This window comes from Enoplosus armatus, chromosome 17 (assembly GCF_043641665.1).
Source record: "Enoplosus armatus isolate fEnoArm2 chromosome 17, fEnoArm2.hap1, whole genome shotgun sequence".
Classification (NCBI taxonomy): Eukaryota; Metazoa; Chordata; class Actinopteri; order Centrarchiformes; family Enoplosidae; genus Enoplosus; species Enoplosus armatus.
Genome location: NC_092196.1, coordinates 9,109,913 through 9,123,779, shown reverse-complemented (window position 1 = coordinate 9,123,779; position 13,867 = coordinate 9,109,913). Strand labels below are relative to the sequence as shown.

At 39.7% G+C, this 13,867-nt stretch overlaps 1 protein-coding gene across 1 annotated transcript; it reads right to left on the bottom strand.

Annotated features, from left to right (window-relative positions):
• Positions 1 to 4,271: 4,271 nt before the first annotated feature.
• On the bottom strand, positions 4,272 to 5,384 carry ier2a (immediate early response 2a). Its single transcript, XM_070923744.1, has one exon. It carries the CDS (start codon positions 5,288 to 5,290, stop codon positions 4,727 to 4,729), a length of 564 nt encoding a protein of 187 aa, XP_070779845.1. The 5' UTR covers positions 5,291 to 5,384; the 3' UTR covers positions 4,272 to 4,726.
• Positions 5,385 to 13,867: the final 8,483 nt, after the last annotated feature.

Below are 13,867 nucleotides of genomic sequence, written 5' to 3'. Positions count from 1 at the left end.
CTGTATGTTCTGTGCCAGATGCCTGCCACTGATACAGTTGGAATTGCACATATTTTTGTGGAAGTAACTTTTTGTAACTAAGGTGATAATCCTAAAATGATATACTGGGAAGCAGGGTAAAGTGGACAAAAGACGTGGTGTCCATATTGGTGAATAAGTCCGACAAATCAGTAACATCTCAAAGTCTTCCAGGGTTTGGGGATATAACGGAGACACCAGAGAGAAAGAGACCAATAGAAAGTTGGAGAAAGGAGAGAAACTCTTCATCTTTGTTTTCTTTGTTATTGATGGTAATAATGGAAAACAGATAATAATAACTTACAATGATCGTGATGATTGTGGTAATGAGATTCTCCATGTTTGGTCTAATATTCTGTTCTGTATGTTTGTTTTGTTGAGCTCAGCTAATCATTTTTCCAACCCTGAGGTGGCGCTCTAACCCACAGTTGCATCGTGGGAGAATGAGTCTGCAGGAGGGCGAGCATGAGTCAGAGATTACCCAAAGCAGTCAATAGGTCACTGTTTGTCAAAGCTAAAGACGATATAGAGATATAGAATTTAGACAGTTGGTGAATTTGATTGATAAGAAACTGGTCAAACACAGCAGTTCCCTACAGGTTTCTGCATTTACATAGTCGAGTCTACTCTCCTGCAGAGGCTTAAGCAGAGATCCACCACCACTTGTGACCTTCCGGTGGCGCTGTATGACCAACAGTGTCCCTCAAGTTTTTGTACCTCTCCCTTTACTTCACTACTGATTCAATGTTGTTGTACAGTATCAGCACACCCAGAATACAGTTTAGCTCATTCTCTCACTTGTAGACCACCTTGTCTGTGTTCACCATGTGTAAACACAGCCGACTGTTGCACAGTTCAGATGGGTTGGAGAAAAGATGTCTGGGCCTGGTCATGGTCCTGGAAAACATCTGTGTTCTGTGTATCACTCCTATATATCTTTGATTTCTTTCTGTGTGCATCTCTGTGTGCCTCAAATTAACACTTGTCACTAACGCACACCACTGTCAGCCCCAACATTATTATTATTATTTTGGTTTATTTATTTGACATAGGTTTTACCTGGAGGCCTATCACACGTTGACCAGAGAATGCACCGAAAAAAAATAGAAAAGAAAAAAAACTGCCTATTAGTGTCTTTCCAACCTCAGTGGAATGTCACAGACAAGTATTTTTTCACATCAATACACTTAAAATCAGAAAGCACACTAGGTACGTAGCTCCTGGTTGTGGTGTGTGTGTGTGTGTGTGTGTGTGTGTGTGTCTGTCTGTCTAAGTAAGTCTGTTTTTGCGTGTGTGCATGGGTGAGTGTGTTTCTGATCAATTTTGGTGTTTTGTTTTTGTGCTTGCTTTGTTTTTTTATTCTTTGTCTCCAGAAATCCTTTTCAAATCTTTAAGATGTTTTAGTCAAATCATTGTAACAATCTTCGACTCTGTGTGTTGATGTGTGCGTGTGTGTGATGTCAGTAACCCCCTGAATGAAACATGCAAAGCCCCAAGCATTCACCATCCATCTTTGTGTCTATGCTGCAGTGAAATCCACTAACACGCTGATTAACCACACAAAGTCTTCAAAAAGCAATGTAAAGCCGCTACTGAGAAGAAAAAAAAAAGTTTTTTTTAAGTACAAAAGATTAAAAAAAAAAAAGGAAAAAATATCTAGTTCCAGAAATGCATGTGCTATGTGCATGCCACACAGTGGGTTAACAGTCATCTTCAGGACATAAAAGAAAAAGCAGATTAATGAATTCAGAGGAATAAAAAAAGATATATAAATAGATAGATGTTTTTAAAAAGCAACGTTTCCTTTTTTCCCTTCTATTTTTGAGAACAAAAAAGGTTAAAAATTAAAAAAAAAAATGTCAAAAGAATAAAAACACAAAAGAGACTTTGGTGAGAGTCAGTCTCATTTGTTTTCTTCTGTTACATGAGGTTGAGGCACAACACAACCATGTTCAGGACACCACAAAAAAAAAGAACTGTTTTTAATGAAAAAAATAATAATATATACAAAGAAAAGAAAGTACAGTTCAGAAGACGGTGTATTCTCCCTTCTACTTTTTGTGGGGGTCAGGGTGCAGGAGCTAGCCAAAACTGATGATGTACTCATTATAACTGGCTGTGGAACCTTTGATCTCTCACTCACTCCCTCTTTTTTCTCTCTCTCTAACTCTGTCTCTCTCACACTCCTATCTGTCGCACTCTCAACCTGTCTCACTGCTATTTCTACCAGTGCATTTTGTAATTCCAAACAGAACTCTTCCTAAAGAATAAAATCCAGAGAGAATGCACACCACTTTGCCTCATTTCTTCTCCACATTATTGCTTTAGCCTTTTTAACTGTGAGGATGTGTGCTGTGGGTGTGTATGGCTCATTTTTTGGCTTAAAGATACCCTGTGGAGTTTTCTTATAAACACACAAAAGCTGGGTTTACAGTCAGTGTTACTCACCAAAACACAATGTATGAGTCTTTGAGATCTAGAAAACGCATTGAAGGCATTTCCTTCCATAAAACATTTGCAAAGCCATTTTTTTGAGCATTATGAAACGTGCAGTGTTTACATCCATGCTTACTGGCTTGCAGTCTTCTTCCCTGTCTTTGCTGGCTCATTGCTGCGTTTCTTGGTGCATTACAGCCACCTGTCAATCAGTGGAAAAGTTCAAAAACTTTAAAGCTGCATTGATTTGTGTTTTAGCCAGTAGAACAAGCTGTAAACACAACATTGACATGTTATCACATTTTAAAATGTGAGTCCAATATTCACTCTCTTTTAGCTCTGTTTCACCACCTCCTGATGGAAATATCTGGCAGCTAAGTGCTCTGCTATGTTTACCAGCTAGTAGCTAACATTGTCTGTCTGTCGTTTGGTGCAGGGCAGGTGGTGTGTGGTGGGTTTTTCAGAGCTTTTGGGCTGAAAACAGCTCTGAAAGCAGCTGCCTGTTGTGGGTGGAAACAGGGTCGATGAGAGTGGTGAGACTAAACTTAATACATTCGAAGGCTGTAAAACCAAAACAATAAGCTGTAAGATGCTAAAACGCTCTGTACACCTGATTGCAGGGATTGCAGAGAACTCTCTGTGGGTTGGTCAGTATGAGCGACACCTTTCACATACATAGCCATTGTTCGAATAAGAATATTCATTAGTGCAGGAACAGTGATCTAAATCACACCAGTTGCTCTGAGTGAGTTCAGCTCACATGCATTACAATTCTTTTCTGTTCCACTTCTGTGATGCTTGAATTGTTGCAGGTTTGAAAAATACCAAATACCCACTAGAAAATGTATTTTATACTTAGTCATGCAGAGAATATGCATGTGTCAGCATGCAAGGGGAAAGAGAAAAGGAGTGCAGAAAGTGATCGGAATAGACGAAGGATCTTGTGTTTGTATATAATGTGTATGACGTGTGTATTTTCACAGGCATGTCCCGACAGTTCCGGCCACTCCTCCCATTCCTGTGTACACAGACGGGCTGCTCTGGTTTCAGCCGGAAGAATAAGCAGCACAGTTGGGGGCCCCATGGGACACGCACACTTCCCCCCACATTCCTTCCTCTGTTTTCCTGGGTTAACCCCCTCCCCCACAGCACTGGTGAATCCCTGTTGCACTCCTTCCACAGCCTGAAGGGACATTTGCTTTCTTGAACTTACAACTTGCTTTAATATAATAGTAAACAAAAGCTCAGTGTTATTTCATAAAACACCCACATTTGTAAAACCTCGCTATAATTACTAATGACTGAATTTGAATGGTGGGAGTTTTGTAAAAACCCTCTTCAGTGACTGGTGGTTCTGTGCAGAATGACTGTGCCACTGAATGTGATAAATAATTGAATTTTCTACCTAACCTTTTGCACTCTGGTTGCTGGACCTAAACCGATGACTATTATCATTACAGTACTCAGGCTACAGTGAAGCACTTCTTGAAGAGCCAGTCGACCCTGATTCTTCTTATATGATTGTATGGTCAGTCAATGGCTTTACGGCCTCCCCCTCACCCTTTGGACCGCAATCTCCTGAATTGTCCCTGCTTTTTTGTTCTGCAAATCAGTGTGGGGGAAGGAAGCAAACTTCTTCACACCCAAACCAGTTTCCTGCCACACTCAAACACACCCACGTACCACTTTCACACTGACTTTCTACCATGACAAGGTACTACACCCCCAGCCCTCACTACTACAATGCTTCTACCTCACTTGCAGATATGGCTTGGTTTATGTTATAAACAAAACATCACTCATCACACAACATCAAATGAAGTACAAAACATGTTTAATAAATACTGAGGTAGTTGTAGTCATTGAATGTTTTACACTTGAAGTCATCAACAAATTTGTCACTGTGGTCTCCATAAACCTCAACACAACCTTAAAATGTTACATTTGCTGACAGACTGCTTCCTAAAATGTTCATAAAAGCAGCTCGAGGCCTCTTCCAGCTGAACCACTTCCTTTAGTTCCGCCTTTGGTCAGCCCCTGTAGTGAGCTGTGGCCAACAACTAGACCAAAAGTCACCGGGACCACTGCGCACCAACTGTGTTGCTTTCGTGATTCCTGGAACATCCCCCGGCTTGTTCAGAGTCGTGCTCGGGACCTTTAGGACTCGCTGGCCCGGGTGTTCGTAGAAGCCGCCATGGTTAAGGCCCACTGAAGGTGCGTGCAGGCTCCCAGGCCGGGACGAAAAGTTAATGCCTTTTATCTGCGTAGGGTTTCAACACGCTGCAATGGCTCTCTGTAGAGGTATGGGGGTTGGGGTTGCTCCCAGTTCGCTGCCGCAGTTCACGTAGTCCATCAAAACAGAACTTACAACGAGCTGTTGAGGGTAGTTTCCCTGCTCAAGTTTTGCTTTCTTGCAAGGCAGAAAGTCCGGCTCCACGGCCGCTTTGCCCCGTCTCTTCCTCGAGTGCTGAGCCGGGCCACTCGGGCACATATTCTCCTTGTTTTCTGCGCCGGTACGCGTGTGTACGTTGCGGCGCACCTCTGTGATGGGACCTGCCACCTCCTCTCGGGGTAAAGTCCGAGGCTTTCCGGTGGCGAGCTCCAGATGAGCGCCACAGGGCTCTGCGGTCACCTCAGCCGTCGAGTGTTGCTCATATCCCGGTGTAACACTTTCTGCCGGCGCCTGGGCCGCGTGGTAGATGTCCCGAGCGGATTTCATCACCAGAGTTAGGAGGAGGCTCCGGTGGAGACGGAGACCCCCTCGCTGGGTGCGGGAGCTGTACAGTTTCCCCAAAGCCACGACCATGATCCTCTTGGCCTCAGCGCTGACCTCCATGTCACAGCTTGTTTTGAAACTAGTCTAGGACAAACAGCCAGAGGATACGGTTTGTGGATTCAGTCTCTCGCCTCTGACTTCACGCACAGTCAACTCAGACCGGGTGCAGGACTAGTACTTATCACCTCGCTGACGTCACTCACTCAGTATCATACGAAAGAGCCCCGCCCACCGGCCTTACACCCGACCTGCTATTTCAAACAGCCCTGCAACAACTGGTTAGGCAGCTGTGGCTATTTTAATCTGTTCCTCTATGAACATATGACCGTTCAAATACAAACTACAATCATAAGAAAGCTGAACTGTGCGGACACAACATAACACGCAGAAATGACCCATGGCGCCTGTTTGGTGTTGTAAACATGTATAGACAACAAGCCCCCAAACACCCCCAAAAATAACTGGAGCACTTTGACATTATGGGGAAATCAGCCAATTTCTTCTCGAAAATAACTTCCACCTGCCCGTAAAACTAATTTCTATAGTTTTTAGGTATATTATTTAGGCATACAACACACGTTACATAAACAGGTTACCACATGCAGACAGCTTTGGAGTTTGGATTTCGGACCAACAGTACTTTGGACCCCCCCTCGACCTTACAGTAGTTTTCCAAATCTAGGGCAAACATGCACCTGTCTTTGCAGTGGTTATAAGCTACACATTTAATTGATCCCCACTCAGGTTTGAGTGACAAATGTGTTGGCTGTTGCTTTTTTTAAATGCATATTTTTATTCGAGAAAAAGAGCATTGTTCACAAACATATTGCCTGTACAAATAATATATGAGAAAATAGCCATACAGGGTAAAGTAAAATAAACACACACATAGATACAAAAAAAAGACATATACATAGAGTAAATACACACGAAATAACATTTCACATAGAAAACGATACATACACATACATACTTAGAAATAGAAATAAATAAAATCTGTGGATGTTCAAGTATATAGGCTAATTTACCTTCAGTTCTTATCACGACACTCTAGTGTGTTGAGAGCTCAATGATCGGTCCCCGTGGAGGGCTAATCATGAAGGATAAAATTACAGTTCCAACTTAATTTTTGGGAAGGGTTTTAAGCCTTTTGAAATAAAATACTAAAAGTTCCTATGTTGTTTGTAAGTTTTTGGTTGACCCTCTAATGGAGTATTTCATCTTTTCAAAGGCAAACACATCTTTTATTTTATTTCCCATTAACATATCCTCCCCTGGAACTACAAAAATTGCCATTTCAACACTTAAATACTTAAATACAATAGCCCAGAAGCTGTTCAGCCTATTAAAAGACCACTGTGTGTATGAGTCAGGTCTGCCTTTTCTGTGTGACAACAATCACATATTTCGTTTACATTAGGGTAGATCTTTGACAGCCTGGCCTTACTATAATGAGTTTGATGAAGAACCTTAAACTGAATTTGGCTGTTGCTTTAATAGCCAAAGCTAAATTAGGTGTTGCAATTGCATTTATTGGTAATAAAACTATCAATAAATGAATTAAACTGATGTATTACATCTAGCCCACCTAAATGGTGTTCCATCACTGATTAACCAAAAATCCACTAGAAATCCAAAATGTATTTGGGTTCCAGTTGCTGTGTGAATCTTTACATTAAAACATTTGGTGCTGCTTTAAAGGAGGTCTGACTGAATCAGCCATGTCACACGCAAGTCATTTGTTTTGCTAACATTCAACCAATGAAGCTTGTTGTGTCGTTAGAATAACATCTAATAACACTGAACATAATTTAAAAAGCATTGAACTCTCTCTGCTCGGTAGCACTAAGCTTATAATTTTCATCGGGCAACCTAAGGACCTGACTTCAAATTAATCCAAACAGTGAAAAAACATGTCAGGCAATTCTAAATGTTTAAGGACATGTTTCAAAAGTATTAGATTATGAATTGACCACAATGTATGTTTGATAAGCAAAACCTGAAGAAAGAAAAGTCTAGTCTGTGAAAGGTATTTCTGTCTATGTTTAGTCTTTCTCACACCAGAGATGAATACCATGCACCACTCTGGTTATCTGGAACAGTCTATAACAGTCTCTGAGCTCTGCTCCAGTCTCACCCATCCCCCCCAGTGTGTTGCTTCCTTTTGAAGGAAAAAAGAAAAGAAGGGGTGGAGGTTAACAGACAGATGCCCATATTAAGCACATCCTACTCCTGTGGCACATGCAGAGGAAAACCCATGACGCCAGTGGGAGCCCTTGTTTCCTGAAGCCATTTAAAGTAACAGCAGAGAGGATTGCGTCAGGGCTTTCTACTTCCTTCAGCCCATATTTGGGCAAAGGAATCCATTCCTCTGGGTTGTATCATGATCAGAAGCTGCATAGTACGGTATTACATCAATATGACGACAGAAAAAACTATACATTTTACTCTCGAGCATCAGTTTGACAGTATGTTGTCTCAGAAGATTTGAATTCTTAGAGAGAATCAGAAAGAGAGAGACAATTTTTCCAAGCTGCCCTCTACTTCCAGAGGAATTTGTGGTATGCTGGTGTGGCCGCAGTTCAACAAAACAATCAGTTGCAGAGGATGACAGGCTGACGTTTGCATTTTTTGAATAAGCTGTAATTGTAAGAAAAAATTCACACGTCTATGCGGCAGGAATGCATCAAAATCCTTGGTTGCCATGTGTAAGGAAGAAAAAGAAGCAAAATTAAATTCCAGTGTTGACAATAATTCATGACCAATTATCACCTTATTTCTAGTTGATCTGTTGCCTCTCTAAAAGATACAATCTGATGTTGTTATGGTGACCAATAGCATCCCAAAAGGCAAAACATTTCCTCCTAACCTCCTACTGATGTTTTCAAACTCAGCACAGTTTAGTTTGTTAAGTTTCAAATCATCAAGAGAGGTGGAGGGAAACTTGTTTTTGGTTTACTTTTGAGTACATTTTAGTCCAAGAGTGCCCTCCTGTGGTCGAATTGAAGCAAAATTTTGGAGACTGGAGCCACGTTAAAGACCTGCAATATCACTGGGGAACACAATTTTTGTTGAGTTAAGTCTGACAGCTGTTTTTAACTAATTTTTGGGTGCGGAATCCAAAACTGATCTCAGTTTTTCTCTATCACGTCAAGTTTTTGAACTATAGGATCCCCGTTTTCTTAAAAAATATGAAAAATACTGTACTTAACAGATATGTGTGTGATAGTACTGACCTATTGGGAGCTGCACACACCTCTCACCGCACTGTCTCAATTGTGACTGCACAAACAAGTTGCCACGTAGCTGTAGATGAGTCCAATCGTAATCAGCTGGCAAGTCTTACTACAGCTGATCAGTGGAATATTGCTTATTTGGAGGGTAAGCTGTGGAGAAAAAACTTGACGTGCTAGGAAAAAACTGACTGCAATTTTGGAATCAGCATGCCAATTTTAGTTTTAATCAGCATAAAAATCTAACTCAACAGAATTCTTTTTTCAAATTGTTCCCCAGTGTATGTGCACTTGACGGGGAAAGGACTCAGGAGACACACACTTGCCTGTAGCCCTGATTCACAACCTGCATCAATGCAACATTCTCTCTCCATTTGTCAATGTTTTTCCACTAGGGAGCAGTACAACATCACAACAAGCAGACAGATAAACAGCCACTTCATCTCATTAGAGTCACATTTCAGGCACTGACCAAATGCCTTTTAGCTCTGTTTTGGTCTCCACCAACTCTTGAGAAAGGTATTTGTTCTTTAACCCATTACATGTTCGATTTTCTTCACCAGCTATTGCTAATTTGTCTGTCTGTTGTTTGTTACTGCATGTACTATACATTGGGTTTATGAAAGGTTTTTTAATTGCAAAGCTTTGTGATACTGCTGGGTCACTAAAAGCAGCACATAACACCATCAGTTCACCAGTTCAACAGTAAAAACAAGACAACATGCTAAAAGAGGCTAAAAAGCTCCTTACAGCAAAATTAAGGTACTATAAGCAACCATTTTGACATTACATGGAGTCACTTGATGATATGCAAAATATAGAAGTTTAAAGCACACAGGGAAAGTCATTCTCAAAAACTGCCTTCTAAGTTACAGCACAGTACATTACTGCTGCAACATAGTAAACAGAACTGGAAAAATAGTGGGTATTTCAGTGAATTGTTGCTTGTGCAGCCTTCTCCGCCTGGTTTTTCCTGCTGTCAGTTGTCTTGTCAGCCTTCCAACACTGGGTGGTGCACTAACCACCCAGTGAAATTAAAAAGATAAGTTGATCCTGTTCAGGTTTACGCAGCGTTTGGTCTTTGCTTCTGAGAGGAAGTGAAGGTTTAAGGAGATCAGACAAGCAAAGAAAAGGAAGAGAGTGCCGACGGTTTATGTCATACAGGGTCCGTACTCAAAAGATTACAGTGCATCATTCTGGATTTGTTGATCTAGTCACATTTACATCAGAAATAATGGGATCATTTGTAATCTTATATAGACTGAATTTTAAAGATATTTCAGCTGAACCACCATAAATAAAATGGACTGTGCCTGCTCTTGATTTAAGTAATTATAATAGCCTATCATTTGTGATTTAATACTTAACTATTTTACATCAGGTCTTCACTCTGTGGAAAGGTAAAGTCACTGTTCTAGCTGCACCATATACATCTGTATTTTTGAGCCAATATAAACCCTGTTTCATAATATTTATACAAAAGTGTTTGCTCTATTACAGAGTAGAATATGAAACGTGTCAGTGAATACTGGCCTCATGACACAGCTTTCTTTAGACAAATGAAGTCAGAGACAACTGTGTGGGATGATATGTTCGTAAAGCATGAAATAAATTGGTCATACATGGCAGCTTCCAGGTGTGAGTGCTGAAGTGTGCATGAAGAAGAACAGTCAAGAATCAGCATGCATGTTTAAACTCTATCTGTAGGTTTATGAAAATTGAGCCAAAAGCATGAGCCATGAAGGTGCAGTTTCAGGAGATGTGGTGGCTGTTTGAGTTTTGTATTTAAAACAACCAGACAACCAACAAGCAGCTCAAAAGTAACATTCCAGTAAAAAAAAAAAAAAAAAAAGGAGTCGGAGAGAAATTGTTACAAATCTTTTATTAAGATATTTATTATTTAATCCATTTTGACATTTTCTCTATGATTTGTATTTATTTATTTTACAGTCGTTAATGTGCAATTACCTTTGATAATGTTTGGGTCACAGTTACAGGGCTTTCACAAAGTTATTGGCACTTGGAACACAGAAAGAATAGGATGAGCAGTACAGGATGTCCACTGGCGCTACAGGGTTACAGAGGGTAAGGAGCAGGGACAAAGACATGGGCAGACCAATTACTGTACAGGTTGTGAAGAAGCGCCGTTTCTGGGTAAATATATACCTCATGCTGCGAGTGCACAACAAACAATCTGACCTATGTGTGCATCTATATATAATATACAGTATTTATCTATACATGTGTATAATCATATTTATATATGTACTGTTTAGTGACAAAAGGTTCCCCATGCCGTGCCACACCTTATCCATTCAAGTGTGTAGGTCTACATGTTTTGTGAAGTGTAAACACATATGTTGAAAGATACAGAAATTACAATTTGCTTAGAAAGTATTGAAAGAAAAAAAAGGAATGAAAGCTTTCTATTCTCAAATGCACACAAAGTAAAACACAACCACACTCACACCTACTGCACATAAAGTACAGTGTAAGTAGGTTGAGAGTGAGGGACTTTTTGAACATTTACTAGAGTTGGCTAGTAAATGCTAACTATAGGTAAAACCCCTGACACGTACCATAACCACAGTTATTTGTACTTAACTTGTTCAACTGATCGCAACACAGGCCCTAAACCAGTGTTTCTAAGCTAGGCTCATGAGGCGCAAGAGCAGGTGTTTTGACTGGGTCAACGGTGCAGTGTGGATATTTCTGTATTTGGGCTGAGTTGCTGTGTTGTGAAAGCAGACTAACATGGATTCCTTAGAATCAATGTTGATTCACTGGTGATATTTCAACTCTAGTCAGTGACTCAGAATGGAGTACAAGCCAGGTCACTGTGGAACATGGTTACTGTAAAAACTAATTTAAGCCCTTGTTTCGCTTTAAAGCTTCATTTTTTTAAATTTTCATCTTAAAGTCTTTTATTTTTCGTGTTCTGTAGGAGACTCACCGTTTTGAGTGTCAATGGTAATTATACTCACTAATACCCCTGTGAGGGACACAATCAAAAACAGACCTGTAGCAATGGAACTAAATTCAGACATTTGAACAATTTGGCTATTGTCATACCTGGTTTAATTTCTTCAGGCAGGAACACTGACAGATTGACATTATGCTAAATGAGATATTAAAAAGCTACATTTCTCATAATTTTGTTTCATTGCTAGATTGAATGTCCCAAAAGCATGAAATTCAGAGGTCCTAGTGGTTGGACTTGAACGCATCTCTCTTGGTCCTTGGTAACTCTGTACACAAAGCAATAATCAAGGAATCTAGTATTACAGTGGGTTTATTTTGAAAACCTTGAGTATGATATATTTCAAATCTGAAATGACAGGTTTTCTGTAGAACATCATATGATATCCCAGCAAACTATTTAAGGATTTATGGTAACTTAAATACACCTGGCAGAGACTAACGTGAACTTAAAACATGTTGGGAAAAAACCTGACGATGTAATTTGAGTTGTGTTGAACTTAAATGTGTAAACGTGGCCCTGTTAAAAGCCACAAAGCAAATTAAACATACATTTTATAATTCTGATTTAACTATTTAAAACCACTGCTTTGCCTCTCTCTGAAACACATGAATAAACTTGTGGAAGTGAAACATGACACCAGCTGCATGAAGGACAGGAAGCACAACAGTCTTTTCTGAGAATGGAGAATAAAGATACTGGAGAGGTAAGTGGGGGAGGGGTGCTCATGTGGCATCGACAGTCACATGCAAAGCTTACTGAGGTTTTGTTGTCATTACCCTTAACAAAATACTTACAAAGGTACTGCATTTTTGTTCTGTCCATATATCCTCAAGTCAAACCATTTAAGTAAACTCATCCTTGTAATTTGAATCAGTAATGAAAATAGGTTCTGCTATATCTATCATGTCTCTAGTTATTTCCAATAAGATTGACTCAACTGCCTTGAATAAGAAGCATTCATTCTCTCCCGGTTTTTACACTGTACCTGTCTTCAGTCTTCAGAAAAAATAGAACCTTTTTAGAAATGCCTTTCCAGAAGGAGAAAGTAATCAGTCGTCATTTCAGGTTAAAGGGTAATTCCGGTATTTTTACACCTGAGCCCTGTTTTGTTTTGTTTTGTTTTTCTTTACATATTTTGGGGTCTAAATGACTAACAGGTAGATAGACTACCTTTGTCAAATAGTGAAAACTCTGAAGTTGTAGCCAACATGCTAACACTGCTGCCTTTTTGTAGCTATTAGTCATTTAGACCCCAAAAATATGTAAAAATAGGGCTCAAGTTTAAAAATACCAAAATTACCCTTTCAGAACACATTCCTAAGTCACACCCAGACCACTTTCACTTATATCCACCTACAGCAGGAATAACAAATCCCTCGTACTGACCTCTGATCTACAGAAATTCATTTAAAAAGCTTCTAGCAAACACAAACTTTCACATAAAAAAGGTCAGTTGTTGACATTTCATAATCAGATGCATTCAGCAACAGAAAGGAAGAACACTTGGGATTTAACTCAACAGTCTTCTTGATTATTTACAGTAGGAGTTTGTGCCACTTCTAAACAAGAAACACAGGCAGACATGGAAAAAAATGACAAATTCCACCTAAAAGGGGTTCAGTTGCTACACAACATTTCTCAGAAAGGTGCATGAACCACTGGTTCTTCTCATTAAGGTGCAGGAACCTCCACTCTATCTCTCATGGAAGGTGCAAAATTAAAGAGGTGGTGCATTAGATACATGAATAAACTACATACCAAAAGACACAGCCGCAAAATACAGACTCTCCTTCTTTACCAAAGAACCACACACACATGGATAGTACCATAAAACCTATTTCTTTCAAGCAATATTGCCTCCGCATGACAGCACTCTACCCACCAGGTTTCTGCTTATTGATTTCAATTAAAAAGGCACGTTTCCAATATTCCATAATTATTTCCTTTTGCATTGGCACAAAAATGTCAGCAGCTTTTTTTTCCTTTTCAATAATAGCCTTACAAAGAAGAAACTATCCGAGCTGTCAGATCAATATAACCTTTAAATTTCTACAAGTAATCTTCAAAATTGTGGGCAATGTTTTATCGAAGGAGGCAAACGTTGCAGGTTCACAACCTAACAAGAAATGGTTATCATAGACAACAGTCAAGCCAGCTGAATCAGTCTTATTATTCCTTTTAAGCTAGTGAACAGAAGATGAAATGCTTTAAATTTAGCAGTTCAACTGCTCATTCCATCACTCTGCACTGTCAAATAAAGATAAAAATAAATGACTACAGGTCTTATGATAAGACTGCTTTATAATAATCCTTTTTTTCTGCAAAAATAGCACTTTTCCTTATTTGACAAGACCTCTTTCAATAAAACATGAAAATTGAGATTTTAAAACAATCCCTCTCACTCTTTGCTCACACCCTTCT